This window comes from Geotrypetes seraphini, chromosome 3 (genome assembly GCF_902459505.1).
Source record: "Geotrypetes seraphini chromosome 3, aGeoSer1.1, whole genome shotgun sequence".
Taxonomy (NCBI): domain Eukaryota; kingdom Metazoa; phylum Chordata; class Amphibia; order Gymnophiona; family Dermophiidae; genus Geotrypetes; species Geotrypetes seraphini.
Window position 1 is genome coordinate 369,816,070 of NC_047086.1, and position 20,129 is coordinate 369,836,198.

The window sequence follows — 20,129 nt, forward strand, 5'->3', positions numbered from 1 at the left end:
GTCTGGAGAGATGTTGAAGAAGGAGAAATTAGGTTCTTACCTGCTAATTTTCTTTATTTTAGTTTCCAGACCGGCACAGCCCCCACCTTTTCTGTCTGTCAGTTCATTCGGGATTTGCTTGAAGAGTGTGATTGTTTTCTGTGAGATCTCGTGTTTTTCGTAGGGTACTAGAGATTAAAGAACAGCGGCCTTTGGCTGTGTTCAGAGATGCAAGGTAAAAGGGAAGAACTACAATATAGCAAAGAGAGACATTAAGGTTTGAATGAAGGGTGGAGGAAAATAGTACAAAAATGTATCGCTGATTGAAAGAAACATCATAAGAATATAGGCTATGTTCTAATCGTAAATATCGAAAGTGTCCATAAAGAGAATTTTTAAGGAAATCTTTAAATCTAATTTAGTCTCTTCCTTGAAATAGATGGGTAAGGAATTCCAAAGTTGGAGGGCTGTAACTGAGAAAGCCTCTTTACGTCTTGTATTGTTGACCTTCAAAGATGGAATGGATAACAAGTGCTGTTCATTTGATCTTAGGGTCCTTGAAAGAGTATATAGTAGAAGGAGTCTATCAAGAAAAATGGTTGTATTTGTTGATCAAATTTTAAGATTAAGACCACAATTTTATATGTAATTATGTACATAATGGGAAGCCAGTGAGCATTTTACAAAAAGCTTCGTGAGGTGTACCGGCCATGGGCGTTTTCGTAGATGCCGCCCTGGCCAGGGGTTGGCTCCTTTTCCTTTCAGAGGTCGCTTTGCAGTTTTTTTTGGTGCTTAAACACTGCCTCCATAACCATCTTCAACTTCTTGATATGTGTTTTTTCTAAGTTCTCCAACTTCTTCAAAACACCTTATTTTGCCTCAAAATTGTTGGGGATGGAGTCCTCAGACCCTAATACTCCTATTTCTTATCTCATTTGAATAGCGTGCTAGCACCACATGCCACGTGGCATGTGATGAAGGGATGTGCTCCCCCCCCCTTTTTTTTTTTTTTTTTTTTAACAGGCTTCTAGAGCTAAAGAAAGGTAGATCTTCCTGTCAGGGGCAAAGAAACACCTTCTGGAACCTTGGGACAGTGGCTAGTGCTCAGAGTACTTTCCTGTGAGAGGAGGCTAGTCTGGACTGGTCCCTCGGACAGGGACTCAGATGAGGGATCAGATTTAATTCCTTTATTGTTTCAAGTTTCTTTATTTTTGATATACCATTTATCATACAGGTATCGAAACGGTTAACAATAAAATAGAATATAAAAATTTAAGAAAAATAAAAGCATGTCTAAGCTAAAAGGAGGTAAGCACTTACGCATTGACGTACATGATACGGAAAGGAGAAAATGGGGGAGAAGAAAATATATTTAAATACATTGAGATGGAAAATAAAAATAAAGGGAGAAAAGAGGAAAAGGGAGTAGTAGTGTGTTGCTTCAAAAGAAGCATTATCCCAGGACAAGCAGGCAGCATATTCTTAACGCATGGGTGACGTCACCGACGGAGCCCCGGTACGGACATTTTCCACTAGAAAGTTCTAGTTGGCCGCACCGCGCATGCGCGAGTGCCTTCCCGCCCGACGGAGGAGTGCGTGGTCCCCAGTTTCTTCGTTTCCGCGGAGCGAAGAAGACGCATGTGGTTTCAATGGCTGTTGAAAACTTCCTTTTTGCCTTCCCGCTCGCGTTATTTTCTTTTTTTTTTCTCTTTTTTTCCCTTCGGGTTTCTTTTCCGTTCTAAATAGTTAAAAAAAAAAAAAACAACTTTGTTTTTTCTTTATTTTTCAGGCCGGCCCCGGCGGGGCCTGTTGCCATCATACAAGCCTCCGGATTTGATTTTGCGGAGGCCGTGTTTCCCTTCATGCCCCCTCAACCGAGCTTTAAGAAGTGCCAGCGGTGTGCACGCCCGATCTCTCTCACTGACCCACACAATTGGTGCCTACAGTGTTTGGGTCCAGAGCATCGGGCTGACACCTGCACCCGTTGTGCCACTCTTAAGAAACGCACCTTAAAAAATCGGCAGATCCAGCAGAACATCCTTTTCGGTACCGGACCTGCTATGGAAACTGCCGCGATGTCGATGGTACCGCAAAAGACGGCACCGACCACTTCGACGCCCGATCCTTCCTCGGGGTCGCTGGCACCAGGTAAGCCGGCTAAGAAGCCTTCCACCTCCCTTGAGCGCCCACCTGCCACGGTGGCAATGCCGGTCCTCCCGGCCTCACGCCGACCCCGCAAACGCTCCGCCCCGATCTCGGTGAGTGCCTCGTCATCGGCCTCCTCATCGCCGGGGCGTGGAGCAGCACCTATGGAACCGAAAAAGAAAAAAGCGGTACCGGTGCCACCCCTGGATGACCGCATCACGTCCATACTCCAAGACAAATTGCAGGAACAGCTGCAGCAACAACTCCAGCACCTGCTACCGACCCTATTGGCACCACTTCTTTCGGTACCAGACCGGCCCGAGCCTCGCACCATCCCACCGGTGTCCACCCCCTCGGTGCCACTCAACACTTCCATGCCAATCCTCTCGGCTGAACCACTCCGTTCTCGTCCTGTGGTACAGACCTGCTCTGAAGCCGATCCTCCTCGGGACCAGGAAGGGCACCGGTCTCCCCGGTACCGAGAACGACACCGCTCTTCCCGGGACCGGGATCAGCACCGGTCTTCCTCTCTCGGTACCATCTTAATGCGCTCTGGCAAGTCTCTTTCTAAGACCCGCCATACCGAGCCTTCCACCTCGACATCTCGGCGTGCGCACACTGACATCAGGGACCTGGACTTAGGGGAAGAATCCCCTCCTGGTACCGAGGAGGACGCATCGTCCACAGACGAGGAACCCTCAGTGACCGATGCCGCTTCCAAGCCTGAGCAATCCTCTTTCACCAAATTCCTCAGGGAAATGTCAGCGGCTCTTTCTATTCCTTTAGAGTCCGACTCCAAAAAGTCCCAGGCCTTTCTGGATGCCTTAGACTTTGAACAACCTCCCAAAGAGTTCCTCAAGTTGCCCGTCCATGACATACTGCGGGAAACTTTTTATAAAAATTGGGAAAATCCACTCACTGTCCCCGAAGCTCCTCGTAAACTTGATAGCCTATACAGGGTCATCCCAATTCCGGGTTTTGACAAACCTCAATTGCCCCATGAGTCTCTCCTCGTTGAGTCTACTTTAAAGAAAACTCAGGGCTCCAGTGTTTATGCCTCCACCCCTCCTGGCAGAGAAGGCAAAACGATGGATAAGTTTGGCAAACGCCTTTATCAAAATGCAATGCTAGCCAACAGGGCGAATAATTACACATTTCACTTCTCATTTTATATGAAACATCTTGTGCAACAACTATCCGCCCTACAAAAATACATCCCTGAACGCAAAGTTCCACTCTTTCAACAACAAATTTCCAGCCTCCTTCAACTGCGGAAATTCATGGTGCGCTCTATTTATGATTCATTTGAGCTGACCTCCCGAGAGTCTGCCATAGCTGTTGCCATGCGGCGTCTGGCCTGGTTGAGGGTATCTGATCTTGACATCAACCACCAAGACCGCCTAGCTAACGCACCCTGTCTTGGGGACGAACTTTTTGGGGAGTCCCTGGATTCGACCACCCAGAAGCTCTCAGCACATGAGACCAGATGGGACACTCTGGTAAAACCTAAAAAGAAGGCTCCACCGGCTCATCCTTATAGACCTCAATCCTCTTACCAGCGCAGGTTCTCGGCCAGGCCCCTCAACCCGCCCCAACAGCAGCCTCGCAGACCTCATCAACAACAACACACGCAGGCTCGCTCTCAATCTCACCAACCTGCCAAGCCTCTTCCTCCTTCAAAACCATCTCAGCCCTTTTGACTCTTTTCTCCAGGGCATAGCCAGTCTTCCACCATCATTACCTCTTCCTCAGCCGATCGGAGGACGTCTCCAACTCTTCCTCAACCGTTGGGAGGTCATCACATCCTGTGGGTCCTCAACATCATCCGCCACGGCTACTCTCTCAACTTCCAGACTCTTCCACCAGACAATCCTCCCGTAGAGTCTGCTTCTCACTCCTCCCAAACCTCCCTCCTCCAGAGGGAGGTCCAATCCCTCCTTCTTTTCAATGCCATCGAAGAGGTGTCTCCGGACCAAAGGGGTCAGGGATTCTACTCCCGCTACTTCCTGGTTCCCAAGAAGACAGGAGACCTCCGTCCCATCCTCTATCTCAGGGACCTCAACAAGTGTCTGGTCAAGGAGAAGTTCAGAATGCTCTCCCTTGCCACGCTTTACCCTCTTCTCTCTCCACACGACTGGCTATGTTCCCTGGACCTCAAAGAGGCCTACACTCACATCCCAATCCATCCGACTTCACGTCGCTACCTACGGTTTCAGATACAGCACCGTCACTATCAGTACAAAGTGCTACCCTTTGGCCTCGCATCATCACCCAGGGTGTTCACCAAGTGCCTTATTGTGGTGGCGGCCTTCCTCAGGTCTCACGACCTCCAGGTGTTCCCCTACTTGGACGATTGGTTGGTGAAAGCACCTACATCTCCGCTTGTGCTACAAGCCACTCATCACACCATCTCGCTCCTCCATCTACTGGGGTTCGAGATCAACTACCCCAAGTCGCACCTACTTCCCACACAGCGACTTCAGTTCATTGGCGCAGTTCTCGACACCACTCTGATGAGGGCGTTTCTCCCCTCCGACCGACAACGGACCCTGCTCCACCTCTGTCGTCAGGTGTTCCTTCATCAAACCATCCCAGCTCGGCAGATGATGGTCCTCCTGGGCCACATGGCCTCGACGGTCCATGTACTTCCTCTGGCACGACTCCACCTCAGGGACACCTCAGTGGACTCTAGCCAACCAATGGTCACAGACCACAGATCCTCTTTCTCATCCCATCTCTGTGACATCGTCTCTTCAGCAATCTCTTCAATGATGGTTGAACTCCTCCAATCTTTCCAGGGGTCTACTCTTTCATCTACTCCCTCACTCCATGATCATAACCACAGATGCCTCCCCCTATGCATGGGGAGCTCACCTGGGAGATCTTCGCACTCAGGGACTCTGGACCCATCCGGAGCGTCAACATCACATCAATTTCCTGGAACTCAGGGCCATGTTAGAAGATGATGGCAGAAAAGGGCTACAGCCCATCAAGTCTGCCCACTCTGCTTACCCACCCCCTGTCTATGCCCTAATGACCCAATTTCCTTATCTTGACCCTCGTAGGGATCCCACATGGGTATCCCATTTATTCTTAAAGTCTGGCACACTGTCTGCCTCGATCACCTGCACTGGAAGCTTGTTCCAATGATCAACCACTCTCTCTGTGAAGAAATACTTTCTGGTGTCGCCATGAAATTTTCCGCCCCTGAGTTTGAGCGGGTGCCCTCTTGTGGCCGAGGGTCCCTTGAGAAAGAAAATATCATCTTCCACTTCGACACGTCCCGTGAGGTACTTAAATGTTTCGATCATATCTCCCCTCTTCCTACGTTCCTCAAGAGTGTAGAGCTGCAATTTGTTCAGTCTCTCTTCGTACGAGAGACCCTTGAGCCCCGAGATCATCCTGGTGGCCGTCCGTTGAACCGATTCAATTCTGCGCACATCTTTACTGTAATGTGGCCTCCAGAATTGCACACAGTACTCCAGATGAGGTCTCACCATGGCCCTGTACAACGGCATTATGACTTCAGGCTTTCGGCTGACGAAACTTCTATTGATACAACCCAATATCTGCCTTGCCTTAGATGAAGCCTTCTCCACTTGATTGGCAGTTTTCATGTCTACACTGATGATTACTCCTAAATCTCGTTCTGCTGAAGTCCTAGTTAAAGTTTCTCCGTTCAAGAAGTACGTCCTGCATGGATTTCCGCTTCCGAGGTGCATGACCTTACATTTCTTAGCATTGAAGCCTAGCTGCCAGGTTGAGGACCAACTTTCCAATGTAAGCAGGTCCTGCGCCATATAATTCTGTAAACTGCATTCACTTACTATATTTACATAGTTTGGCATCATCGGCGAATAGTGTTATTTTACCTTGAAGCCCTTGAGTCAGATCCCCTATGAATATGTTGAAAAGGAGTGGACCCAGGACCGAGCCCTGCGGCACTCCACTGGTCACCTCCGATGTTTTAGAGAGGGTACCATTAACCACTACCCTCTGAAGTCTGCCACTCAGCCAATCATTGACCCATGCAGTTAGTGTCTCTCCTAACCCCATCGATTCCATCTTGCTTAGCAGCCTGCAGTGTGGGACACTGTCAAAAGCTTTCCTGAAGTCCAGGTACACGACGTCCAAAGACTCTCCCAAGTCCAACTTTCTTGTTACCCAGTCAAAGAAGCTGATAAGATTGGATTGGCAGGACCTACCCTTGGTGAATCCATGCTGACTGAGATCCCAAAGATTCCCTTCATTCAAGATCGTGTCCAATTTGCTTTTAATTAGTGTTTCCATGAGTTTGCACACTATTGATGTGAGACTCACCGGTCTATAATTCGCAGCCTCTGCCCTGCAACCCTTTTTATGCAGAGAAACGACCTTAGCTAATTTCCAGTCCAGGGGAACTTTCCCCTTACTTAGGGAGAGATTGAATAGCTCAGCCAACGGTTTCGCCAGGACATCGCTCAATTCTCTGAGCATTCTTTGGTGCAAATTGTCTGGTCCCATGGCTTTGTTCACCTTGAGTCTTGCCAGTTCACTGTAAACTTCACTTGGTGTGAACTCAAAATTCTGAAACGGGTCTTCTGTGCTTTGTGTTGCCTTCAACTGGGGACCGTGTCCCGGTGCCTCACAGGTGAAGACTGAGCAGAAGTATTCATTCAGTAGTTCGGCTTTATCGGAATCTGCTTCCACGTAACTTCCGTCCGGTCTTCTAAGGCGTACTATCCCGCCTGTGTTCCTTTTTCTGTCACTAATATACCTGAAGAAGGATTTGTCCCCCTTTTTAATGTTTTTTGCCAGAATTTCTTCCACTCGAAGTTTTGCCTCCCTAACTGCCATTTTGACCGCTGTAGACCTGGTCCTATATTCTACTTTTGCTTCTCTTTTCTCCGTGCGCTTGTAGGAGAGAAATGCTTTTTTTTTCTCCTTAATGAGGTGCGAGATCTCCGCGGTGAACCATTGGGGTTTATTGTTTCTTTGTCGTTTATTTACTGATTTTATGAAGCGGCTAGTTGCTTCATGTATGGTTGATTTCAGTGTTAACCACTTAGCTTCTACATCATCGGTGTCCGCTTGGTCCTGCATCGTCTGATGGACGAAATCTCCCATGCGTGCGAAGTCTGTGCCCCAGAAATTGAGTACCTTTGTTTTCGTGTTTGATCTAGGGAAGCCTTTCCTAAGGTTGAACCATACTATATTGTGGTCGCTGGAGGCTAGCGTATCTCCTACTGAGACCTCTGAAACGCTTTCCCCGTTGGTACCAGGTCGAGGATCGCCTGGGCCCTAGTGGGCTCCGTTACCATTTGTTTGAGACGTGTTCCCTTTATGGAGGTTAAGAGCCTCCTGCTACCGCTGGTTGTCGCTGAAAATGAGTTCCAGTCTGCATCAGGCATATTGAAGTCCCCTAGCAGTACAGCTTCTCCTCGTAGAGTGATATTCTCTATGTCTTCAATTAATTCTGCGTCCATGTCTTCCAGTTGTCTTGGGGGTCTGTAAACCACACCTAGATACAGGCATTTTTCTCTGCCTCTTGCCAGGTTTACCCAGAGGGACTCCCCGGTGTACTTGACATCTGTGATCCTGGTGGTTTTGATGTCATCTTTAATGTATAGAGCTACCCCCCCTCCTAACCTGCCTTCTCTGTCCTGACGAAGTAGATTGTAGCCCGGTATAGCCATATCCCATCCATGTGAGTCCGTGAACCAAGTTTCAGATATTGCCACCACATCTAGGTCGGCATTCCTTATTTCAGCCTCCAATTCTAGAATTTTGTTACTTAAACTGTGTGCATTGACATACATGGCCCTCCATATCTTGTGTTTGCTAAGTCCCTGTGAGGCGTATCCTACCCGAGTCGGTGTGACTCCCAAAGAACTGTTTGCAATGTGGGTACTTACCTTGGACATGGAAGCGAAGTTTCGACTCACCTCATCAGGATAATTCCTTTCTGCACTAATATGTGAATGGGTACCCTCCCCCGACTTACCTAGTTTAAAGCCCTGTGAAGCAGGCGGGCTAGTCGGTGTCCGAAGACGTTCTTACCCCTACTGGTCAGATGGAGTCCGTCTGGTCCCTGAAGTCCTTGTAGCGCTTCCCCATGGTTTAGGAATCCGAAGTTCATATCCCGGCACCATCCCTGTAGCCACATGTTCTATGCTCTCAAGGCCTTCCAGCACCTTCTCTACCCTCAGGTTCTTCTCCTGTGCACAGACAACCAAGTCGCCATGTACTACATAAACAAGCAAGGCGGCACCGGATCTCACCTCCTCTGTCAGGAGGCCATCCGCATCTGGACCTGGGCCACGGACCACAGTCTCTTCCTCAAGGCTGTCTATATCCAGGGCGAACAGAACTCCCTGGCCGACAATCTCAGCCGCATCCTTCAACCTCACGAGTGGACTCTGGATCCTCCCACACTCCGCTCCATCTTTGCTCGCTGGGGCACTCCTCAGGTGGACCTCTTTCCAGCTCCTCACAACCATCAGCTGCCCCAGTTCTGTTCCAGACTCTTCTCTCCTCATCGTCTGGCCCCGGATGCATTCTTGCTCGACTGGACGGATCGGTTCCTCTATGCCTTTCCTCCACTGCCGCTGATGTTGCGGACGTTATTCAAACTGCGCAGGGACAGAGCCACCGTGATTCTCATCGCTCCTCGGTGGCCTCGCCAACACTGGTTCTCCCTCCTGCTTCAGCTCAGCTCCAGGGAGCCCATTCCTCTTCCTGTGTTTCCTACTCTACTTACACAGCAGCATCGGTCTCTACTACATCCCAATCTGTCTTCGCTCCACCTGACAGCTTGGTTTCTCTCAGGCTGACCTCTCCAGAGAATCTGTCTCAGCCTGTCCGTCGCATTTTGGATGCCTCCAGGAAACCAGCCACCCTCCAATGTTACCATCAGAAGTGGACCAGGTTCTCCTCTTGGTGTCTACTGCATCACCACGATCCCACCTCGTTGGCGGTGGAACCTGTACTGGACTATTTGCTCTCTCTATCCGATGCTGGCCTCAAGTCCACCTCAATCAGAGTCCACCTCAGTGCCATCACTGCGTTTCATGAGCCTATCCTCGGAAAACCACTTACGGCTCATCCCCTGGTTTCCCGCTTCATGAGAGGCCTCTTCAATATCAAACCACCTCTGAAGCCTCCTCCAGTCGTCTGGGACCTGAATGTGGTTTTATCAGCCCTTATGAAACCTCCGTTTGAGTCTCTTGCCACTACTTCTGACATGGAAGGTGCTTTTCCTCATTGCCATCACCTCTGCCAGGAGGGTTAGTGAGCTGCATGCACTGGTTGCCGACCCACCTTTCACCGTTTTTCACCATGACAAGGTGGTTCTGCGTACCCATCCTAAATTCCTTCCCAAGGTGGTCTCGGACTTCCACCTCAACCAATCCATTGTGTTGCCTGTCTTTTTCCCTAAGCCCCATTCTCATCCTGGGGAACAGGCGTTACACACGCTGGACTGTAAGCGCGCCCTTGCATACTACCTTGACCGTACCAGGGCCCACCGCTCATCTCCTCAGCTCTTTCTGACCTTCGATCCTAACCGTCTAGGTCGTCCTGTCTCCAAAGGGACGCTTTCCAACTGGCTTGCTGCCTGCATTGCGTTCTGTTATGCTCGGGCCGGTCTCTCACTGGAAGGTGCTGTCATGGCCCACAGGGTCAGAGCTATGGCTGCTTCTGTGGCTTTCCTCCGCTCCACGCCCATCGAGGAAATCTGCAAGGCTGCCACTTGGTCCTCAGTTCACACGTTCACTACTCACTACTGTCTGGATGCCTTCTCCAGACGGGATGGACACTTCGGCCAATCTGTGTTACAAAATTTATTTTCCTAATGGCCAACCATCCCTCCTCCCTCTCTGTTAGCTTGGAGGTCACCCATGCGTTAAGAATATGCTGCCTGCTTTTCCTGGGATAAAGCACAGTTACTTACCGTAACAGGTGTTATCCAGGGACAGCAGGCAGATATTCTTACGTCCCACCCACCTCCCCGGGTTGGCTTCTTAGCTGGCTTATCTTAACTGTGGACCACGCACTCCTCCGTCGGGCGCATGCGCAGTGCGGCCAACTAGAACTTTCTAGTGGAAAATGTCCGTACCGGGGCTCCGTCGGTGACGTCACCCATGCGTTAAGAATATCTGCCTGCTGTCCCTGGATAACACCTGTTACGGTAAGTAACTGTGCTTTTTGATTGTCAAAAAGTTTTGTAAAGGAGGAATAATATATTGTTGAAGTCGAGTTTACAGTGTTTAGGTGTTTGATTTTAAATTTATCTAAAGAGTTTTCTAATCGAATGTCAGCAGGAAGGGCGTTCCACAGGGTGGGAGCAGTAACAGAGAAGATGGATTTGCGGGTAGTGTCGTAGAAAAGTTCTCTTATCGAAGGGATGGTGAATAAGTTTTGATTACTAGATCGAAGAGTCCTACAAGAAGCATGCGGAATTAGAAGTTTATCAATGAAAGCTTGTTGGTGGGAGTGTTTTATTTTGAAAGCAAGAAGTAGTATTTTATAGGTGAGGTGGTGTATGATGGGCAGCCAGTGTACTTTGCGGTCAGAGGAGTGATATGATCAAATTTTTTTGCTTGGTAGATTAATTTCACTGCAGTGTTTTGTATTAATTGGATGCAACAAATTTCTTTCTGGGTTATGCCTTGGTAGATAGTGTTACAGTAGTCCAAGGTCAAAATAAGGGAATGTTGTATGGATATTTGAATAAAAAACTGGTCTTAGGGATATTTGGAGCATTGAGATCAAGCACCAAATTTCTGCTTCTCAATGGCCACGACTTTGGTCTTGGAGATTAAAAGGTACAAGGTCAGCATCTATGAGACAAACTTGGTTCTTTTTGTTGCATAGAGCTTTTTGGACCCCAGTTCATTTACAAAAGTTGGATAGCTCTAGGTCTAATAGATGCTGGCATTGTAATTTAGATGCTGGGACTCTAGATCATTTACTTTTTTTCTGTCCCTTTGTCAATGCCTTTTGGAAGTTAATTTGGTCCCAAATTAATTCAATGTTAGAAAATCATGTTGCCCTTTCATATGATACTATTTTATTTGGTACATCTATGAGATTCAAGAGTCAAATTTCAGCAAATAACAGTAAACTTTTGTTTAATACTGACGGGGGTTGCCATTCAACATATTACTGGAAATTGGAAGGACTATACTAAACTTAATTATATCTTTTGGTGGAATTCAGTTTGTCAAATTTATAAAATGGAGAGAGTGCTTGCTATATAGCAAGGAAATTATAATCGTTTCAAAAAGATTTGGGGGCCATTGATTGCATATTCTAATGATTAGACACCTTGGGACACTTTTTTATTACATAGGACTATATTTAATGTGGGGATGGGGAGGTATGTTATGTGATTTAATGGGTTTATTCCTGATGAATGGGATGGGTAGGGGAGGGGTCTTTTTTATATGCATTTGACAATAATTGTTAGTGTCAAGTGATTTGTATGAATTATCTGATTGAATATTGTACACTTGTTGCAAGAGTTAAAACTGAATAAAGAATTAAAAAAAAAAAAAAGGGAATGTATCAATATATTAATTGAAGGAGACTCGAGAAGGGAAGAGAGAGAGCAGATGAGTTGTAGTTTGTGAAAGCATTTTTATGTTAAGGCAATGATTTGCTGATGGAATGTAAGATTTTTATCGAGGATAATGCCAAGAAGTTTAACTTTATTGTCCATTTGAATAGGAGAGGAATCCATTCTAATGGGAGAACAAAGATGTTCATTGTAGAGGTGGGGAAGAGGACCCCTGTAGTTTTAGAAATGTTAAGTGCCAGTTTGTTTTGTTGGAGCCAGGAACGGATTTTGTCAAATTTAAGGTTTATTTCATTTATTTCTTCAGGGGATGTAGAATTTAGCGGATAAAGTAATTGGATGTCATCAGCATATGTGAATACTGTAAAGCCTATGGATTGAGCTAGGATGATGAGGGGGGTCAGGAAGTTATTGAAAAGAAGGGGAGAAAGGATCGAGCCTTGGGGAACCCCATAGATTTGGATGATCGTAGAGAAAATAGTGTTATTGAAACCGACTATGTAGTTTTGATTATGAAGATAAGAAGAAAACCATTGTAGGACAGTACCATATATACTGATAGATTCAAGTCTGTTGAGAAGAAGAGAGTGATCAATGGTGTCAAAGGCGGATATAAGGTCTAAGGAGATTAGAATAGAGGATTTATGATGGTCTTTGAAATAGAGGATAGAGGTAGTCAGGCTGATAAGTGATAGAAGTAGCCTCTTGTATGGAGAACCATGAGGCGATTTCAGCCATAGATCAGGAAGTGGATCACTCCATTCGCTGTCTTTAAGTCCTCAAGAGATCATTACCAAGTCCCTCCGAGAGCTAAAGATAGAGCCTTCTTAAACCACATCTTTCCAGTGTTCTCTTCTGAGTGGGGTCTGGGCTCAACCCACATCTTTCCTGGGGCACCTGGACAGGAGGATCCTAGTTACAGAGCCCCGGGAAACCCCTGAAAGTGGCTAAAACTATAACTAAGCTGTATTCCATAGATCAGGAATTCCAACAAATATTTGCTATGCCAAAGGTGGATTCTCTTGTATACCAGGTGACCAAATGCACTCCCTGCATCCCCAACCCTATATGTCATGTCTGTCCATGTTAGATTGTAAGCTCTTCTGAGAAAGGACCGTCTATAAATGTCAAAATGTACAGCGCTATATAAGTGATAAGTAGGAGGCATAGTTCTAAAGCAGTGGTCTCAAACACGCGGCCCGGGGGCCACATGCGGCCCGCCAGGTACTATTTTGAGGCCCTCGGTATGTTTATCATAATCACAAAAGTAAAATAAAGCAGGTTCTTGATCATATATGTCTTTAGCTACAAATTACAATATTCTTTTTTTTTTTTTTTTTTTAATTCTTTATTCATTTAAAAACTTTCATCAAGTGTACAAATATTCATAATAAACACAATTAGTCTGAGCACTTGAACATCTTATCATTATAACTTATAAGTAGAAATGTAACCCTCACCCCACCCTCCCTCAAATCCCTCTATTCATTATAAGATAATATATTTGAAACCCTCCCCCACCCAATACTAAATGGTGTATAATTAATAGAAAAATGGCAATTCAAATTACAATATTCTTATTAAGACTTAGCCTTTTAAATCTCATTGATGTACCAAATAAAAAAAAAACAAGTCTGTCTCATAGATGCTGCCCTTGTAGTTTTTATTCTCCAAGACCAAAAACGTGGCCATCGAGAGGCAGAAATTTGGTGCCCAAGCTCAATGCTCCAAATACCCCTAAGAACAGTTTTTTTTTTTTTTATTCAAATATCCATATAACAATTTATACCACTGTGCGGCTTGGTGGCCCAAGAAATCCGCCTGAAAGCACAGGAATTCCAAACTATACTGAGAATTAAGAACTTTCCATTCAGGGAACCCTTCCTGAATAGCCTGCTTCAACTGCAACCATTTAAAACTTTGTGATTTATTTAAACCAAATTTATCAATGAGATTTAAAAGCCAAATTTCAGCGAATAATAATAAACTTCTATTAATATTAACAGGGGTTGTCATTCAGCAGATTACTTTCCTTTTATGTATCTTTCCTTGATAAATATTGTAGTTCTCCCCTCCCTCCCCTCCCACTGTACCACTAAGGTCTTAATAGTTAAGTAAGAAAACTGTCTGACTTATTTGTTTGTCTATAAAAGTTTTTATTATCATTGTACAACGCTTAGTATCCTAGGATAAGCGTTTAATCAAATATATGAATAAACTTGAAACTCGATTACAGGAAATTGGAAAGATTATACTAAACTAAATTATACTTTCTGGTGGAATTCAGTATGCCATATTTATAAAATGGAAAGGGTGCTTGCTATGCAACAAGGTAATTATAATAAGTTTAAAAAGATTTGGGGGCCATTGTTTATTTATTTTAATGATCAGACATCTTAAACACCTCAGTATTGGTTAAGATAAAGGGGGGTGGGTGGGAATATGAATGACAATAATTGTTAATTATTAATATATGGGTGGGAGGGATGGGATTCTTTTATACTTATATATTTGGAGGATTACAAATAAAATTGTCAAGTGAATAATTAATATATTTCTGAGTGATTATTGTACACTTGTAATTTCTGAAAATGAATAAAGATTAAAAAAAAAAAAAAGACTTGGCCAAAAGGAAAGATTTATAAACGATAAAGAGTTTTATGTCATGCAAAATTGTCATTTCTTTAATAAGACATTAACTATTTTTTCTGAGGCCCTCCAAGTACCTAGAAATTGTAAAGTATCCTCAGCCCTAATATCCAACTATAGACCGGTAGCTTCCATTCCGTTTATTATAAAAATTATGGAGGGATTGGTTCACACCCAACTGATGGGTTATCTTGATCAATTCTCTCTCCTCCATGAAACTCAATCTGGTTTTAGGCCATTATTCAGTACGGAGACAGTAATTGCGGCTATCTTAGACAATTTGCACCTACTGTTTAGTAAAGGCCTTAATGCCCTGATAATGCAATTCGATATGAGTTCTGCCTTTGATCTAGTGGACCACATGAAACTGCTGCAATGCCTAGATGCCATTGGTATCCGGGATAAGGTGCTGAACTGGTTCTGTGGCTTCCTTATATCCCGCACCTATCAGGTTCGTTTTAATTATGAGCTTTCCGACACCTGGAGCAATCCATCCGGTGTGCCCCAAGGCTCTCCACTATCCCCATTGCTCTTCAACGCCTGGCACAAAGCTAACCCAGCTGGGGATAAAACTATTTAGTTATGCAGATGATTTTACGATTATCATCCCATTCACCAATTCTGTTTCCGAAACTATTCCCAAAGCTTCAGAAGCTATAAACATGATGGAACAATGGATGACAAACTTTAGGCTCAAACTTAATTCAGATAAAACAACTTTTTTCATTGCTTCGCCACATCCACTTGACATTAAATCACCCCTCTGTATCAATAACCTTAGTTATCCTATCCAGCCCTCCATAAAGATACTAGGTGTAACTCTGGATCAATGCCTAACCATGAAAGACCAAGTAGATTCCTTAATCAGAAAGAGATTTTTCACTCTCTGGAAACTCAGATCCCTTAAAGCTTATTTTGTTACATCGGTTTTTAGAATCCTAGTCCAATCCCTCGTATTAAGCCTGCTTGACTACTGTAACATCGCCTATTTGACAATTTCCCAAAAAAATATGCGACGCCTACAACTGTTGCAGAATGCGGCAGTCAGACTAATCTTTGGACTAAAAAAATTTGACCACGTGACACCCTACTACCGGCAGCTACATTGGCTGCCGATGAAGGCACGCGTAAAGTTCAAATTTGCCTGTTTCTGCTTTAAAGCATTACACGGACTTGCCCCCAAATACATTACTGACCTTTTCTCCTTCTCAACTAACAGACACAAGAGAAGTTCACATTCCAACATTCCCCCCAGTGAGAGGTTGCAAACTGAAAAAAACACCATGAATTCCTTCTCTCACACCAAGCAGCATCATGGGGTAAAGACCTAGAACAATTACTTTCGTCCTCTACTTATGAGGTATTTAGGAAACGTCTAAAAACATACCTGTTCCTAAAACATCTTGACAACTGATCCACTTATCTCTTTCCTCTCAATAGCGACCTACTGTCCTTTTGATCACTTTTCTCCTCAACAATGAATTTCCTGTCTAATTACTTCTCTTTCTTCTTCCCCTCTTGAAGTCAGTCAATTTGTAACTTTGCTTAATCTTTTGTATACCGCATAGAACTTCACGGTATTGCGGTATATAAGCTGTTATTATTATTATTATTATTAGAAACCCAAAGTGTGGCCCTGCATAGGGTTTGAGTTTGAGACCACTCTTCTAAAGGATCCACAGGACAGCTGAGTGAATATGATCCTTGGGAGGCAGTTTGAGGCTCTAGCCCTAGGAATTAAGGCTGTAGCCTTGGCCTCTTGTGGTGCGTGCCTGCTATTTCAGGCTTTGAAATCAGAACCTGGCAGAGGCTGAGCCCCTTTCACAGCTTGTGTTAGCTGGAGTAGACTATGCATATACATCAGAGTTATGGGGAAGGTCTCCGCCCATTGCATGCTTTGGATCAGGCAATGCTGAGCATCCACAGTTCAGAAGACAGATGATGTTTGGAAGGGGCCTAGATCTTATGACCAGTGTATAAGATCGCCATTCAAGCTTTTACCAGACAGCAGACCCCAAGCAGCCAGAGACCAGAGCCGGGGTTCCTTTTGTGTGTCACAGTGCTCTCCTTAGCACTCAACAGGAGCCTCCAACCAAAGAGTTTATCAAAGTTCCAGACAGAAATTCTACCCCCCACCCCTATCGAAAGTCATCTTGGTGTTTCATGTCGATCAAAAGGTTAGACTACATTATCCCACAGAGTCCAAGAAAACAGACAATACCTTAAAAGGTTTTGGACATTTGGAGAGTTCTCTTGTGTTACCTGGAGGTGACAAATGAGTTTCATCTTTCGGATGAGGCAGACTTGTTTCCAAGGCCACCATCTCTAAATGGATTCAAAGAGAAATATCCTCTGCATACATCGTCTTTGGCAAACGGCCTCCTATTTCATTGAAGGTTCATTTGACAAGTGGAGTGACCTCCTCTTATGTGGGAACCCCCAGCAGTTCCACTCAAGGAGATTTGTAGATCAGCAACCCAGTCCTCTCTTCATATCATCACCAAATTCTACAGGGTGGACAATCAACATAGGAGGATGCCGCTTTTGGATCCTCAGTACTATAAAGCAGGTTTATCTAGCCCACCCTAGAATTTAGCTTAATTTGTATTTTTTTGAATTCATTGTTCCTCTAAGGCTTGTTAATGTTAACTTCTTTGAGCAAATCGGACACTGGTTTGGGGGAATTCCCCATATCCCTCTTTCTGTCTCGCCAGATTTGGTATAAACTGAAGGGGCCATGGAGAAGGAGTTGAAAAGCCATGATTGATGTCTTCTGCAATATGATTGCAAGCACAGATGGATAACCCTATGGCTCAACATACCATCCCTATCTACTGGAAAGATGTTATTAAAGTAAGAACGACATGCAGACGACATCCTCGTCCTCCTCGAGACCGATTCGAACCTCACCGACCTGTCTAAGAACATATCCTCTTGTATAATGAACCTACAATCCTGGGCCCACACTGTGCAAATGAAATTGAATGAGTCCAAAACAAGACTTCTTTGGCTCGGTCCAAAACTAGATCACCTACCCACCTCCATCCCACTACCCTCTGGCTCCTCTTGGCAGCTTGAGTTCTCGAGCAAGGTCTTGGGCATCATCATTGATTCCACATTGTCCTTCAATGACCACCTCCAATCCTTGGTAAAAAAATGCTTTTTCAGCCTTCACATGCTGAGGAAAGTTAGATCCTGCTTCCATCAAAAACATTTTACCCTCCTTGTCCAATCCATCATCCTCTCCAGATTGGACTATTGCAACTCTATCTACTTAAGCCTAACTAAGAAAAACCTCCACAGACTCCAACGGATTCAGAATGCCGCGGCCAAGCTCATCTTCGCTAAAAGTAAATTTGACCATGTCTCCCCGCTCCTGGCCAAGCTCCACTGGCTTCCGATAATCGCCAGGGTCCACTATAAATGCGCCTGTTTAACTTTCAAAATCCTATATGGTATCCTCCCTCCCTTTATCCCTCTTTCTTGGAATTCCTCAAACCCTAATACCACCAGATCCTCCCACAAATTAAAACTATCCTTCCCCTCGCTAAAAGGCATTTCCCACACAGGAAAGCTAGGGACCTCCCTCCACTTCAAAATCACTGAGCTCTGGAACAACCTTACCTCCCCTCTTCGGAACTTGAGCTCTCTCCAAGTTTTCCGCAAACATCTGAAAACCTGGCTTTTCTCAAAAAATGTAAGTCTCCCTCCAACTTAGGAATCAAGGAAACTCTTATATCTTGCCATCCCAAGTCCTGTAAATTTTCTTCCCACTTCTACCTCTAACCCTCTGTTGTAGTTCCTTCCTATTTTTCCTACTGTAAACCGCGTCGAGCTCTACGAATGTGGAGATGATGCGGTATACAAACCTAAGGATTAGATTAGATTAGAACCTAATCTTTTTGCAGTCAGTGATTTCAATGTGCTTACAGTGTAGACTGGTTTCTGGACTCTTAACTTATTTAGTAAAAATCTATATCATGCTCATTCTCAAACTTATAACTAAATACAAAATGGGAAACATCTCAGTGCTGTTTGTTTGTGCAGTTTCAGTAAGCATAAAAAGCTAGTAATCATGATTTTTGTTTTTTCCTTATTCTCACAAAGCTTCTATGTCAAGATTTTTAACTACATCAGCATTGACTTCTTAAGTCCTTGTTGAAATGGCTCTCCTTGTTTCAGCTTGTGCTTGCAGTTCCTGGGGCTGGATGGTAGTTATCTGGGTTTAGCAGAGAGCTGCTGACTGCAAGCTCTAACGATCTCCAGTGGGCTTCACTGGTTCTCATTCACACAATTAAATGTCAGGCTTAGGTTTCAGCTGAATCCCAGGTGATTAAGTTTATTGGGGTGGTTTTGTTTTTTTCAGTGGCAGTTCCAGTTTGGGGCTGAAACGGAAAAAAAGCTGTTTTGGTTGGCCTCTAACCCTAGCTGGAAAGTGTGGGGTGTGGTCCTGTCCATCCCCCCTCCTCCCCTTCCAGGATCTATTTGCTGGCAGGGGAAGATAAATCCATTGGTCTAGCAAGACTGAACGTCAAACTTTACCATTTTATGTGCTTAACTATGTATGTAGATTGTCTTTAGGGTGGTGGTTGGGTGTTTTTGGATGCTGTAAGAAAATACCCTAAATGATTCTTCAATGTTCTTTTTATAGATCCAGGTCTGATTCTGTCCGCAGGTCAAGATCAGGTTCAGTCCATCGCTCCAGGTCTGTCTACGTAAAAAGAAACCAAACCCCAAGTAGCATGTTTGCAAAATTTCTTTTTGATAAGTGTAACGGAGTATGAGATCAGTGTGTAGAGTTCTCATGCTTAAAAATTAATTTGAGCATGTTAGGCCGAACAGATAGCACTAAGGCAGAGGTTTGCAGGTTTTCACGTTTAATATTGATGTCCAATAATTCCATTTTGCTATGTCAGTCTTACAGAAATTGGAGCTTATTCCAAAATATATAAAGGGAAACATTTAGAGGTAAGAGTTAAAAGGGAAAGAACATGGAGCAAGCAGTTGCTCTGAGAAGGCACCATAAGCCTCCCAACATTTATTCCATCACTGGCCTTAAGTCCATCACTTCTTGGCATCCCAGCCACACCAGGCTGGACAAGTAGGATTGTTAACTTTTCTACCAGCAGATGGAGTTAGAAAGCTAACTTCCAGTGACATTCTTGACTTATAGGCTGGTGCTTTGCTGGAACATTCCAATATTTTACCTCCAGGAAATAAGGGTGACCAGGCTGGTGCAGCTCCTAGGACTAGCTCTCTAGTGCATAGAACTTTTGATCATAGTGCTAGCCCAAGCCTAAGAGCCTTGCTCCTGCCCCTGGTGCATTAGCTAGTGCCAGTCAAGCACAGAGCCAGAGTTCTGCATATCCCTGCAGGGTGGCAGGCTCTATTTCCATGGGGCTTTTTACCTGTGGGGGTGTATGTCCCCTTCTTCCTTTTCTGCTGTCCCTCTCCAGGGGCATCCTGCAGCTCTGCTTAATCTTTGTCCTGCAATTTAAAAAAAAAATGGAGGATTTGGGCTTCCCAGCTTTACTTCTCTGGCTGCCATTCAAAGAAATAAAATGGGCAGAGAAGAAAATGCAGCTATTGCAGGGCTCCTGGGAGAGTTGAGCTGCAGGCAGGAGCACATCAGCCTGGGCAGGTCAACCACATGTCGGCGAGTGGACATACCACTGCCTGTGGGAACTGGCAACTCAACATAGCTGCCATTGCTCTTTTCCTGTCTTGTGATAGGCTGTTTATCTTTAGCAGGAAGACTGAATTGAGGGCTGCCAATTCTGCTTCTTACTAATGTATGAGA

The 20,129-nt window shown here is 44.9% G+C and overlaps 1 protein-coding gene across 6 annotated transcripts in view; it reads left to right on the plus strand.

Moving 5' to 3' along the window:
* The window catches only part of SRSF7 (serine and arginine rich splicing factor 7), a 105,174-nt gene that overhangs the window by 60,627 nt on the left and 24,418 nt on the right, over positions 1-20,129 (plus strand). For 3 of the 6 annotated variants that reach the window (XM_033939462.1, XM_033939461.1, XM_033939459.1), the window contains exon 5: positions 18,981-19,034. The exons of the other annotated variants lie outside the window; for them this stretch is intronic. In XM_033939462.1, the coding sequence (XP_033795353.1) occupies positions 18,981-19,034 (54 nt within the window). The remainder of the gene's footprint in view (positions 1-18,980; positions 19,035-20,129) is intronic. 6 annotated transcript variants of the gene reach the window in all.